The sequence below is a fragment of the Gopherus flavomarginatus genome, chromosome 1 (assembly GCF_025201925.1).
Source record: "Gopherus flavomarginatus isolate rGopFla2 chromosome 1, rGopFla2.mat.asm, whole genome shotgun sequence".
Classification (NCBI taxonomy): domain Eukaryota; kingdom Metazoa; phylum Chordata; order Testudines; family Testudinidae; genus Gopherus; species Gopherus flavomarginatus.
The window spans coordinates 106241217-106255956 of record NC_066617.1 but is presented as its reverse complement, the minus strand read 5'-3'; the positions used below and the strand labels follow the sequence as shown (position 1 = coordinate 106255956).

At 43.8% G+C, this 14740-nt stretch overlaps 1 protein-coding gene across 1 annotated transcript in view; it reads right to left on the bottom strand.

Moving 5' to 3' along the window:
- Window positions 1-12460, bottom strand: part of NT5DC3 (5'-nucleotidase domain containing 3) — a 35145-nt gene extending 22685 nt beyond the window's left edge. Inside the window, exons 1-2 of the mRNA XM_050945788.1 lie at window positions 12138-12460; window positions 807-991 (exon numbers count right to left, since the gene is read on the bottom strand). Of these exons, the coding sequence (XP_050801745.1) occupies window positions 807-991; window positions 12138-12348 (396 nt within the window). The 5' untranslated portion in view covers window positions 12349-12460. The remainder of the gene's footprint in view (window positions 1-806; window positions 992-12137) is intronic.
- Window positions 12461-14740: the final 2280 nt, after the last annotated feature.

Below are 14740 nucleotides of genomic sequence, written 5' to 3'. Positions count from 1 at the left end.
AATGCAGCTAGAGAGAGACTGGCGTTAGAGAGAGTTGTTTTCCCTTGGGTTGAAAAAACATATTCCTATGGGAAACTATATCTCCCAACAGGTGGCTTCAAGCATTACATCATATTCTAAGTGATTACTGGTACCCACAGGGGACTAGTTTCCAATTTCAAGCTACTACTACAAGCATGCAACCCCACTGCTCCTGCAATGTGTCAGTTTCTATTACAAAAGTGACACCGAATACAATTTGCTAACACATGCTGCAGAAGTTTCAACCAAAATGTTGCAGAATTTTAGGGGTGCTAAGTTTTGTGTGGTAATGGTACACATGAAGTTTTAACTTTGTATGTTAATCTACAGATATTTATAGACATTTATGTATAGCTGTTAACCTTTGGACTGAAATACGGGAATGGAAATGCCCAATGCTACAATGTCCATTCAGTCCAGGTTAGGGTATGTAAAATATTCCAAATGGACAATAATAATAATTGCATTCATAACAGTGCAGTAAGTGAATTCTGCTTAAAATATAGCCAACTTAAGTATCCTCATACCTACAAGATGTCTCTGTTAACTGACTGACAGATACAAGAACGGAGTCTTCCTTCCAGTTCCTGGACTGTCTCCATTCTGCACATTACTGCAGCTGAGGCTGAACGAGGAACTTTGTAAGCAGCTGCTGCACAAGATGTACCAAAAGACAGCCAACTGGGGACCAAGTCATTAGGAGATGTACAAAGCTTCTCTCAACTAGAAGTTGCTCATAGCATTCAGACAAATAAAGATGCACACTGTAATTTCATTCATCTTACCCGATGCTCATTAATGAGAAGATCTCGGGCAGCATTATAGATCAAAGTGTGCAGATGTTTGGAATAAAAGACCAATGTGTAGTCATAATCAAAGCCATAGATTTCAATGTCTGATAGACTCATTTCATTGTTGGTAAATATAGCATCTGGATTCAGCAAATTACTCATAATTGAAGGAACCAAGTCTGAAGAAAATAAAAAAAATTGGAGTTAGTATTCCAGCCTTATACGAAGCATAAAATCAAACCCCATGCATATTATATTTTAAATTTGACATTTATCATTAGATATTTGTAATGACAGGGTTACTGGTCCAGTAGATAGGGAGCAAGCTGTAGATGTGATACAACTTGATTTTAGTAAGGCTTTTGACAAGTCCCACCTGACATTCTCAAAAGCAAACTAGGGAAATGCAGTATAGACGAAATTACTATCCAGTGGGTGCACAACTGATTGAAAGATCATATTCAAAAAGTTGTTATCCATGATTCGCTATCAAATTGGGAGGGCAGAACTAGTGGGTTCCTGCAGGGGACAGTTCTGGGTCTGGAACTATTCAATATTTTCATTACTGATTTGGATACACCACTCTAGAAAACAGGATTAAAATTCAAAGTGACCCTGACAAAATGGACAATTGGTCTGAATTCAACAAGATTAATTTCAATAAAGATAAGTGCAAAATATTTCACTTAAAGAAAAAAAATACCAAATGCACAACTGCAAAATGACAGCAGTGTCAGTACTGCTGAGAAGGATCTGGGGGTTATAATGGATCACAAATTGAATAGGAGTCAGCAATGTGACATAGTTGTGCAAAAAAGGTAATAACGTTCTGGGGTGTATTAACAAGAGTGTCGTATGTAAAACAAGGGAGGTAACTGTCCTGCTCTACTCAGTATTGGCAAGGCCTCAGCTGGATTACCATCTCCAGTTCTGACTGCCACACTTAAGGAAAGATGTGGACAAACTAGAGAGAGTCCAGGGGAGAGGAACAAAAAAATGACAAAAGGTTTAGATTAACTGACCTATGAGGAAAGGTTAAAAAACCCTGGGCACATTTAGTCTTGAGAAAAGACAACTGAGCAGTGACCTGATAGTCTTCAAATGTGTTAAGGGCTGTTAGAATGAGGATGGTGATTGATTGTTCTCCATGTCCACTGACGGTAGGACAAGAAGCAATGGACTTAATCTGCAGCAAGTGAAATTTAGGTTAGATATTAGGGAGAAGGAAAAACAAAACAAAAAAAAACTTTCTAACTACAAAAGTTAAGCAACGGGATAGGCTTCCAAGGGAGGTTGTGGAATCCCTATGATTGGACGTTTCTAAGAACAGGTTAGGCAAATGCCTGTCAAGGATGGTCTAGGTTTGTTTGGTCCTGCTTCAGCACAAGGGGCTGGACTTGATGACTTCTCGAGGTCTCTTCCAGCTCTGTATTTCTATGATTCTACAAACATAAGTAAGTGTTGATGGACGCTATTAAGCCATTTCACTTTAATATGCAGACTTTAATATGGTGGAACAATGATAATCAATAGAACACAGTAATACCCGATACAAAATATACAGGAATGACACAGCAAGTCGCTCTGCTGGGGGAGTGGAAATATTTGTGAAAGAAGGCAGCGAGACAAATATAGTAAAGAGTCTTAAATGACTTAAACTGTACCATAGAATCTCTACAGATAAAAATTCCATGCTACAATAATAAAAGTATAGCAGTAGGAATATACCACTAATCGCCTGACCAGGATAGTGACCGTGATTGTGAAATCACTCAGGGAGACCAGAGAGGCTACAAAAAACAGAAAACCCAGGAACAACAGGAGATTTCAACTATTTCCATACTGACTGGGCATATGTCACCTTAGGATGGGATGCAATAATAACATTTCTAGACACCATTAATGACTGCTTCTCGAAGCAGCTTCTCCTGGAACCCACAAGGGGAGAGCCCAGTCTTGATTTAGTCCTCATGGTAACACAGGATCCAAGAGGTGAATATAATAGAATCATTTGGTAATAGCAACCATAATGTAATTAAGTTTAACATCCTTACAGTGGGAAAAATACCAAAGAAACCTACCATAGTAGCATTTAACTTGAAAGAAAGAAAGAAAAAGAAAGAAAACAAACCACGTAAAAATAAGAAAGCTAGTTAAATGGAGATTAAAAGAAACAGTCACAGGAGTGAAATGCCCACAGGCTGCATGGAAACTATTTAAGAACACCATAACAGAGGATCAAACGTATACCCCCAACGTTTTCTTTTTTAAAAGTAAGGACCAAAAAAAAATTTCCCCCATGGCTAAATACTGGAATAAATGAAGTGGTTAGAGGCATAAAGGCATCCTTTAAAACCTGGAAGTAAAAATCCCACTAAGGAAAAACAGAAAGGAGCATAAACTCTGGGAAATCAAATGTACAAATATAATTATGCAGGCCAACAAAGAATTTGAAGAGCGACTAGCAAAAGACATACAAAACTAATAACAAAAAAATTTAAGTACATCAGAAGCAGGAAACCTGACAAACAATTAGTGGGGCCACTAGATGACCAAGGTACTACAGGAGCACTCAAGGAAGATGAGACCATTGCAAAACAGCTCAATGAATTCTTTGTATTGGTCTTCACTGCAGAGGATATGAGGGAGATTTCCCATACTTAAGCCATTCTCTTTAGGTGACAAATCTGAGGAACTAGCCCAGATAGAGGTATCTACAGATGCAGCTTTGGAAGAAATAATACATTTAAGTCATCAGGACCAAATGGTATTCACCCAAGAGCTCTGCAATTTCATATTTGAGTTTCTTCAAAACTTAACTATGGTGCGTAACCTATTGCTTAACTCAGATTCTGCACCAGATGACTGGGGGATCGCTAATGTAATGCTGATTTTTTAAAGATTCTAGAGGTAATTCTGGCGTTTCCAGGCCAGTTAATCTAACTTCAGTACCAAGCAAATTGGTTGAAGCTACAGCAGTGAACAGAATTATCAGACAAACATGTGAACATGATACATTACAGCTTCTGAAAAGGGAAACCATGTCTCATCAATCTATTAGAATTCTTGAGGGGGTCAATAAACAGGTGGGCAAGGGTGATTCTTTGGATATAGTGTATTTGGACTTTCAGAAAGCCTTTGACAAGGTCCCATACCAAAAGCAAAGTAAGCAGTTATGGGATAACAGGGAAGGTACTCTCATGTATCAGTAACTGGTCAAAAAATACAAAAACAAAGGGTAGAAATAAACAGTCCAGTTTTCACAACAGAAAGAGGTAAATATGGGGAGTCCACAAAGATCTGTACTGGGTTCTGTACTGTATAACATATTCATAAGCGATCTGGAAAAAGGGGTAAATAGAGAGGTAGCAAAGTTTGCAGACAATACAAAATTACTCAAGATAGTTAAGTCCAAAGCTGACTGCAAAGAGTTACAAAAGGATCTCTCAAAACTGGGTGACTGGGCAACAAAATGACAGATGAAATTCAATGTTTATAAGTGCAAAGTAATGCACACTGGAAAAAATAATCCCATAATATATACAAAGTGTTAGGGTCTAAATCAGCTGTTATCTCAGGAAAGATCTTTGAGTCATCTGGGATAGTTCTCTGAAAACATCTACTCAATGTTCAGTGGTAGTCAAAAAAGCTAACAGAATGTTAGGAACAAATAGGAAAGGGATTGATAGTAGACAGAATATAGCTATCATAATGCCACTATATAAATCCATGGTACATCCACACCTTGAATAGTGTGTGCAGTTCCGATCACCCCATCTCAAAAAAGATACATTGGAATTGGAAAAGGTACAGAAAAAGTCAACAAAAATGATTGGCGGTATGGAACAGCTTCACACGAGGAGAGATTAAAAGATTGGGATTGTTCATTTTAAAAAAAGACGACAACTAAGGAGGGATATGATAGAAGACTATTATATCATAAATGGTGCAGAGAAAGTAAGTAGGGAAGTGTTATTTACCCCTTCCCATAACACAAAATCCAATGAAATTAAGAGGCAGCAAGTTTAAAACAAACGTAAGTACCTCTTCAAACAACACACAATCACAGGACTGGAAGGGACCTTGAGAGGTCATCTAGTCCAGTCCCCTGCACTCATGGCAGGACTAAGTATTATCTAGACCAGGGGTCACCAACCAGTATATATGGATTGACTGGTTGATCCTGGAGCCATTGACAGTCTACCACGATCTCTGGCCATTAAAAGTCCAGTGGCGCAGCAGGACTAAGGCAGGTTCCCTGCCTGCCTTGGCCCCGCATTGCTCCTGGAATCAGCGAGCACGTCCCTGCGGCCCCTGGCGGGGGGGGGAGAGGGAGAAGAGGTCGTCTCTGTGCACTGCTCCTGCCTGCAGGTGCCACCCCCGCAGCTTCCATTAGCTGGGAACAGGAAACTATGGCCAATGGAGCTGCAAGAGCAATGTCTGCAGGGAGACGTAGCGCACAGAGACCCCTGCTCCCCCGTCTCCCAGCCCGGTGAAAGTGAGCGAGGGTGGAGGAGAGCAAGCGACGGAGGGAGGGGGGAAACGCAGTGAACAGGGTGGGGCCTCGGTGAAAAGGCAGGGTAGATTCTGGGCTGCACTTAAATTCAAAAAGTGACCTTGTCCATAAAAAGATTGGAGACCACTGATCTAGACCATCCCTGACAGGTGTTTGTCTAACCTGCTCTTAAAAGTCTCCAATGAGGAAGATTCCACAACCTCCCTAGGCAATTTATTCCAGTGCTTAACCACTCTGAGAGGAAGTTTTTCCTAATGTCCAACCTAAACCACCTTTGCTGCAATTTAAGCCTGTTACTTCTTGTCCTATCCTCAGAAGTTAAGAAGAACAATTTTTCTCCCTCCTCCTTATAACAACCTTTTATGTACTTGAACCAGTGGAATTCATTGCCAGGGGATGTTGTGAAGGCCAAAAGTAGAACTGGGATCGAAAAAGAATTAGATAAGTTCATGGAGGATAGGTCCGTCAATGGCTATTAGCCAAAATGGTCAGGGACACAACCCCATTCTCTGGGTGTCCCTAAGCCTCCGACTGCCAGAAGCTGGGACTGGACAATAAGGGATGGATCCCTTTATAATTGCCCTGTGCTATTCATTCTCTCTGAAGCATCTGGCACTGGCCACTGTCAGAAGACAGGATACTGAGCTAGCTGGATCAGTCGTCTGATCCAGTATGGCCATTCTTATTTTAAATCTCCACCTGGAACAAAGAAAAATGCCGTCTATAATTTTATTAAGATGTTTCATTACCCATAATATTAAATACACACACATTTACTTTGCCTACTACTTTTGAAGTAAGAAAAATATTTGTTTTGGGATACTTGACAGAAGTCCCTCTTTCAAACACAATACATGCATTTTTGACACCTCTATAAATATGTTTTCATTTTGTTTTGCTTTTACCGCCAGTATCCTCTTCTTTTAGTCTGCACCTCTTTCCCAACCATTACTTAGTTAATGCACAGCAGATGAACTGTTTTAACTTTGGTTTCAAGCACAGCAGGTATGCGTAGAAGCACAAAAGATTCAGCAGAAAATCACACAGGGTTAATCAAGTGTAGGATAGATAAAGCAAAACAAGAAATGGCCCATGGTCTGAAATCCATATTAGGTTTCAGAAATGACTGTAGATTTACCCTTTTAACAGTACACTTACATAAGAACATTAGAACAGCCACACTGGGTCAGACCAAAGGTCCATCCAGCCCAGTATCCTATCTTTCAGGAGTGACCAATGCCAGGTGCCCCAGAGGGAATGAACAGAGCAGGTAATCATCAAGTGATCCATCCCTGTCGCCCATTCCCAGCTTCTGGCTAGGGACACCATCCCGGCTAACAGCCATTGATGGAGCTATCCTCCGTCAATTTATCTAGCTCTTTTTTGAACCCTGTTATAGTCTTGGCCTCCGGCAAGGAGTTCCACAGGTTGACTGTGCGGTGTGAAAAAAAATTTCCTTTTGTTTGTTTTAAACCTGCTGCCTTTTAATTTCATTCCCCCCCCCCCCCCGTTCTTGCGTTATGAGAAGGAGTAAATAACATTTCCTTATTTACTGTCTCCACACCAGTCATGATTTTATAAACCTCTACCATAACCCTCTCCCCTTAGTCATCTCTTTTCCAAGCTGAAAAGTCCCAGCCTCCTCATACGGAAGCCGTTCCATACCCCTAATCATTTTTGGTGCCCTTTTCTGAACCTTTAACAATACCAATATATCTTTTTTTGAGATGGGGTGACCACATCTGCATGCAATATTCAAGACATGGGTATATCATGGATTTATATAGAGGAAATATGATATTTTCTGCCTATTATCTATCCCTTTCTTAATGATTCCCAACATTTTGTTTGCTTTTTTGACTGCCACTGCACATTGAGTGGATGTTTTCAGAGAACTATCCATAATGACTTCAAGATCTCTTTCTTGAGTGGTAACAGCTAAAACTCGCACCATTAATTCCAACTCAGGCAGGTAAAGATAACATAACAGATAATTATTCTTTCCAAACAACAATGAAGTAAACATTGATAGTGTGCTATTAACCCCCAACTTCCTAACCGGAGAGTGTGAAAAGACCTCTTTCTCTCTCTCTTTCAGCAACAGTGCATTCAACATGGCACAGTTATTTCTGTTTTTTGTCAGTGTTTTTCCCCAGAGTTCATTTTATAGGTATTTCATGGTTACCTGAAAGCTGTAAACCAAGCTATTATAACCAGGTTTTAGATATTAACTACACTGTCTGGCTGACATACCCCAAACACATACTACTTAGGCCAAAATGACTTAACGTAAGATGATTAATCGGTCCTGACTGAACAGTGAAATAAAAACTAAATGTCAAATAGCCTGTATCAACCAACCTCAATTCCCAAGTGATCCTGAAAATACTTTTCCTCTGCCTCTATATTCCCATCTGAGTATTTACAGACCTCATTCCCCTAACGTAGGCCAGGCCTCCTCAGCAGCACTGTGAGACAAAGCCTCTAAAAATATTTCTGGGTGGGATTTGCAACCAACATGGATAAGGAGTGCCAAAAGAGCAGAAAGAAAAGATCCAGAACAGTATGCGGCATGTATGTTTGCATGACCTCTACGTTTCTCCACCCAAAACCCGCCTGTATTATCCTTTGAACTCTCTCATATATGGCGAAAGTGCCTGCAATGATACATTTGAGTGCGTGATTTTAGCACTTCTGAAAGATGGGAGTCTGAAGTTGTCATAAACAGATAGCTAAGGGTTAATGTTCTTTTACCTGAAACACCTGACCAGAGGACCAATCAGGAAAACAAGACTTTTTCAAATCTGGGTGGAGGGAAGTTTGGGTGTGAGTTCTTTGTTCTGGTCCTTCTCTTCTCTCAGCTCTGAGAGTAATTTTTCTATCTCCTGGCTTTCTAATCTTCTGTTTCCAGGTTGTAAGTACAAGCATAGTAAGACAATAGGTTTATATTGTTTTCTTTTGTATTTACATGTGTGTAGTTGCTGAAATGTGTTAAATTGTATTCTTTTTGAATAAGGCTGTTTATTCATTTTTTTTCCTTTAAGCAATTGACCCTGTACATTGTCACCTTATTACAGAGATCCTTTTATGTCCTTTTTTTCATTATTTTTATATAAAGCTTTCTTTTTAAGACCTGTTGGAGTTTTTTCTTTAGTGGGGACTCCAGGGAATTGAGTCTGCAACTCACCAGGGAATTGGTGCGAGGAAGAAGTCAGGGGGAAAATCTCTTTGTGTTAGATTACTAAGCCTGACTTTGCATACCCTCTGGGGGAGAGGGAAGAGAGATTAGCTCTCTCGGTACTTGTGTTTCCAGGACTGGAAACAGGGAGGGTAAAATCCCTTTGTTTAGATTCACGGAGCTTGCTTCTGTATATCTCTCCAGGAACCCAGGGAGGGAAGACCTGGAGAGGAGGAGGGGGAAGGGAAATAGTTTATTCCCCTTTGTTGTGAGACTCAAGGAATCTGAGTCTTGGGGTCCCCCAGGGAAGGTTTTGGGGAGACCACAGTGAGCTAAGCACTGTATAATTCTTAGCTGGTGGCAGCAATACCAGGTCCAAGCTGGTACCTAAGCTTGGAGGTTTTCATGCTAACACCCATATTTTGGATGCTAAGGTCCAGATCTGGGAAGAAATGTTATGACAGAAGTATTATACAGAATGATTACGCCATCGGTAGCACAGGGCAAGCTTCCCCACATCGTTCTCTCAATATGCCTGAACCCTGATGCTGAGCAACAAACTCTACTTCAGTCGTCAGACCCAATTCAGTCCTTGACTTATCCAATGAAGCTGCAGACATGTGCACCTTGGTAATGCTCTACCTCCCCTGGCCCCAATGATAATATGGGCAGAGGGAAATAGACTGAGCCCACCAAAATAATTTCACACAGGCCAAACAGCCATCAGATGGTAGTGACTGAAAGTTGTTACTAACATTTTATAGTTGTAAGATGCTTCAGAGAGCATGCTTCTATATAATGATATACCTGCGTGATTGAGGTCACTGGATGTTCAAATTCTCAGCTAGCAACTTAGCCAGGCTGTTAAATAATAAAAATACATAGTTTTTACATAGGGCTTTTCATCAGTAGATCTCAAAGAGCTTCACAATCTTTAATGCATTTCCCTACCTCACACAGGCGTTCTGAGGAACAGTATTATCCCAATTTTGCAGATGGGGAACTGTGGCAGAGAGAGGCTAACGGTACGTCTCCATTGCAATAAAAAACCCACAGCACAGCCGTGGCTAACCCGGCTCAGGTGGCTCAGGCTTGCAGAGTATAAAATTGCAGTGTAGGTGTTCAGGCTCAGGCTGGGGATCAGGCTCTGAGACTTCATAAAGGGTCAGAGCCCAGGCCCAAACATCTACACAGCAATTTTATAGCTCTGCAACCTGAGCCCTGCAAGTCCGACTCGGCTGACCTGGGCTCTGAGATGCTGTGCCACAAGTTTTTTATTGCAGTGCAGACATACTCTAAGGCAGCATTTCTCAAATGCGGCACCATGGCCACATGCAGCCACCAGGAGATTTAGTTCCAGCCACAACAGCCTCCAAAGCATGGGCAGAGATTGGAGGCGCATATGGGGGTGCCCCCCTCCCAAGTTGTGTATGTTGTTAGGGGGAGCACAATTTAAAGGTTCAGCCACCCCTCAGATAGCTTGAGTCACAGCCCTCCTTACCCTCAGTCTCCCTTTGCGGAAAGCAGCGGCCACTCCCTGCAGTGCCCAGCTGTTGTTCCTGAATACTTGTTACCAAGGACAGCCAGATGTGCCGCCTTGATGTTTGCGCTGGAGCCACCAGCAGGGATCAGCACCCTGCACTGTGCAGCCTCCTTGGATGCTCTGGGCAGCGCCTCTGGAGGCACATGGGACCAGTGTGCACAACGCCTAAGGTAGCTCGTCAGTGAAGGTAACTGCAGCATTCAATTGCTGGTGCGCTCCCCTGGGCAGCTCCCCCACAATCAGGGGACAGGGAGCCTGGGACTCCACAAGCAGCCAGTGAGTTCCAGACCCACCTTCCCTGGGGCGAGCTCTCACTGAAGGGCCGTAGGAGGCAGGGACAGAGAGACAGGTTGGTGCCTTGGAATGGGTATATGTGCGTATTTACTTGTTTTTCCAATGTCTAATTACATATTTTAGGGGAAATTGTCAGAGCGAGAGTTGGTGGCCGCACACTGGGGCCATCAAAAAATCTGTTGTGAAAACCCCTGCTCTGAGTGACTGACCCAACTAAGCCTTGTTCCCTCATCTTCAGAAAACTGCCTGAAGTTACTTTGCACAAGCCTACTTATCATCAACTTTTGCTTCCTTGCTTCAATACCTCAAAGTTATTTACCAGAAATGGGGACATTCATCTACAGCAGTCTTGGGGTTAAATAGTAATTAATTAATTGGACTTGTAGCCAAAAGAAAACCAACTAAAAGGTCACTTCACTCTACCACTTTTGGAACGTGACCCCTTTGCAGAAGGGGCCTCAAACAGAAAGACGACATACACACGCATTAAATTAACCTCTTGCTTTTCTTATTTGTTTAATTTACTTTTGCCTCAGTGCTACAGTGAAACAGATTTAAAAATAAAGATGTAGAAAGTTTTATCAACTCTGAGCTACACCATAGCAAAACATTTTCTTTCAAAATAGTTTTAAATATTTAAAGTTAATAGCTTCTAGTTCAAAAATGTAATTAGAATGGTTCACAGTTACTTCAGTATTTGAGGTCTGAAAAAATAGAGGTGCTGAGCTGATCATGATTCCAACATTTGTTGATAGTTCAGTCTTCAGACTCCTTTATCAGTTTTAATGTAGTTTCTTATCACTGATAAGATAAAAGTGAAAAGTCACCCATAATTTAAGATGATTATGAAAAGAGGTTACTGTCATTTTTATGAAGACAAAGCCAACCACATAAATCACAGTCATACTAAAAATACTGTATGAGAGGAGCTGCACAACAGACTTCAGTCACATCACCAGGCAAATTCATATTTTAGCCATCTGCAACTAGTTACAATCACCATGGCGGAAGACACCATTTGGCAACTACAAAACACACAAAGAGCCAAATGGTAAAAACAAAATGCATTTTTAACAGGTATGCTTGATAGAAAAGCTCAACGTGGACTTCAGTTTGCCACCTGAACCCACTATCTTGCGGAAACTTTATTTTCCTTCTGTTTTATATAGCAAACATAATACCAGCTAGTGCAAGTACCTCTAGGAAAGATAAAGCACAAATTTTGTTTTGAGTGAAATGTTTTGGCCTTTAACTAACTCATTCTATTTCCTATTGGGGAAGCAGCCACTTCACAACTGGCTCCCTTAAAGCAACTACTGAAGCAGAAAGCTTTATGAGATAAGGCTCTACTGCCACTGACCCAGGCTCCCTGCAACCACAAGTCCAAATCCTAGCAGGAGGCCATCAGTCCTTTCCTTCACCCTTTCCAGGCTGGCACCAAGCTCCAGGAAGCTTGCTGAACGTGGAGGTTTGGGGAAAGCTTTTGTATAAGGACTCAAGGTCCTCCCTGCTCCTCAAGGGCATTAATGGTGGTGGGGTGCACGACCCAGGTTAATGAAGTCGCCCCCCCCCGGTCTGGCTGCCGCTCTTCAGCCCCGAGCCTGGCATGTACTTTGGCAAGGGAATCACGCAGAGCCGCCTGGCACGCTGGCAGGGCAGCAGAGGGGGTGGCGGAGCGGTGCCCTACGGCAGCTGCTGCCCACGTGCCCGAGAGGGAGGGAGGTGCCCTCCGGCCCCAGCGTGACACTGATGCTGGCGGAAGCCCCAGTCCCGGGGGCTCCGCGCGGCACTCACCCTTGGTCACTTTCTTGGCCTCTCTGTAGCGCGCCCACAGGTAGCTCTTCATGTCCGGGGTGGGCGCAGGGGGCGGCGGCGGCTGCTGCTGGGGAGCCACCGTGCAATGGGGACTCGCTCTGGAGGCGCTGCAGCAGCAGAGCCCGCCGGCAGCGCGACCCGCACACCCTGCCCGCCCTGCGCCCAGCAGGGAACGCGCCGCCGCCGCCATGCCCGGTGCTGCAGCCCCCCCAGCTGCGTGCGACTCGGCTCTGCCGCCGTGACTCCCCACAACCACCGTCTCGCCCCGCCGCCGTAGCGGCCGCCTGAAGTCACTTCCTCGAGCCCCGCCCTTCCCCGCGCTGACTCTCCAGGGGGGCGGGATCAGCGGCGAGAGACCCAGCCGCGGAGCTGCCAGCTGCTGGTGCAACCCAGCCCAGGGAGATGCACGTGTCGCACCGCCAGCGACTGGGGGAGGTGGGACGGGCCAACGGCGGGGGGAGGTAGGACAAGCTGCTGCCGAAGGGGGCTTGGGTTGCGATCCTCGCTTAGGTTTTGCACAAGATCCACACGTGGTTTGGCTTCAGCTCTGGTCAAGCCCTTAAGTAGAGTTGGGTAAAGGCACTCCCCAGGCAGCCCCATCCCGTGGAATGGGCCAGACTCAAGAGACAAGCAGGGCGTTCCCCAAACTAGCTGAGCAAAAAGAGTGCTTTGCATAACTAGAAGCCAGGGCTGTGTATCAGCTCCTCCCTTACCTCCAATGCTGGCCACAGACCAGGGCGGCCTTAAGATTTATGGTGCCCTAGGCGAGATTATTAAACTGGTGCCCCTGTGCCTGATCTGCTCTTAGCAACACAAACATAAGCTTATAGTATTGGAAAACTTGCCACATTCACATTATTAAAACCAGTTTAACTTAATTAAGCACACTGTAATGCTGATGGACTAGCACTAAAGAAGCAGCACTATAGAAAAAATTCTGATATGACATAATGATGCAAATAATATATTTTTTTTAATTTATCAAAATTTTATTGGAAATTTATATGAAGAGGTATTGAAACAGATTTGTTTTTAATTAAAAGCAATCTTTCTGGCTTTTTTGGCTACAAAATCAGTAATAATGTCATCGTATGACAAAGACAAAGTTGTGTCTTGTTCGATCGCAAGAATAGCAAGACCAGTCAAGCGTTCCTGACTCATTGTAGAGCGGAGATAGTTTTTAATGAGCTTTAGTTTTGAGAAACTCTGTTCTCCTGATGCTTCTGTTACAGGAATTGTCAGTAGAATACGAGTGGCAATGTACACATTAGGATATATGTCAACAAGTTTGCGGGTATGAATAAACTGTACAATGTCCATCACCGATTTTGCATGTGGCAACATTGATGACAGTGTACTCAATTCTTCGTACAGTTCAAGTCCATTTAAATCAAAACTATCACCGTGCTTCAGGAGGCTCTCTAGATTCTTGCACTTTGTCATTAGTTGCTCTTGTTTTCCTATTTCGTTGAATTTAGTTATGTCATACAAAAATCCAAACTGTTCATGGTGTACTTGCAAGGTATTAAACCTTTCATCAACAGCAGATCTGCTTTATCCATCACAACATTAAAAAATTCAACCTCAAATTTCTTTTCTGGATCGTCTATGGGCATGATCTGCTGTACAGATTCTTCACAAAGAAGTGTCCCTGGCCTTTTTAACTCATATTAACTATGTATTTACTTTATGAAAGTTGGAGAAAACATTGTGAAAACGTAAAACATTGGCTGCCCAACTTCTGGGCTGACAAAAGTTATACTGACTCATGGGAAAAAAAAAGCATGAGAATCTTAGTACAACTTATGGTCACTCTATACCAGGGGTCGGCAACCTTTCAGAAGTGATGTGCCAAGTTCACTGTAATTTAAGGTTTCTCGTGCCAGTGATACATTTTAATGTTTGTAGAAGGTTTCTCTCTATGTCTATATTATATAAATAAACTATTGTTATTATCTGAGGTCTTGGCCACCGGTCCTGCTCAGGCCACTGCCAGCTGAGTAAATGAAACCCCAAACCAGCAGCGGGCTGGTGACTGGAACCCTAGACAAGGATCCCAGGCCCTGCTCAGCCCGCTGCTGGTCTGGGGTTCTGACCACCAACTCCTGCCAGCCAGGATCCCGGCCGCCAACCCCCCCTCAGCCCGCTACCAGCCTGGGATTCTGCTCACCCAGGCTGGCAGGAGGCAGAGTGGGGCTGGCGGCTGAGCTCCTGACTGGCAAGGGGCCGGCAGCCGGAACCCCGGAGTAGCAGTAGGCTGAGTGCTGCTGGCATCCCAGACTGGCAGCAGACTGAGCCACTCAACCCCCCACTGGCCCTGCTCAGCCCGCCACCAGCCTGCTCAGCCCGCTGCCGGCTGAGTGAATGGAACCCCAGGCTGACAGCAGGTTGAGTGGTTCAACTGGCCTGCTCAGCCCACTGCCAGCCTGGTATTCCTTGGGGGTCCCCAGGCCAGCAGCAGGTGCTGAGTGGGGCCGATGGCTGGTATCCCAGCTGGCAATAGGGCAGCAGCCGGAACCCCCGAGCAGTGATGGGCTGAGCCGCTCAGCCTGCTGCTGCATACCATCAAAAATCAGCTCACC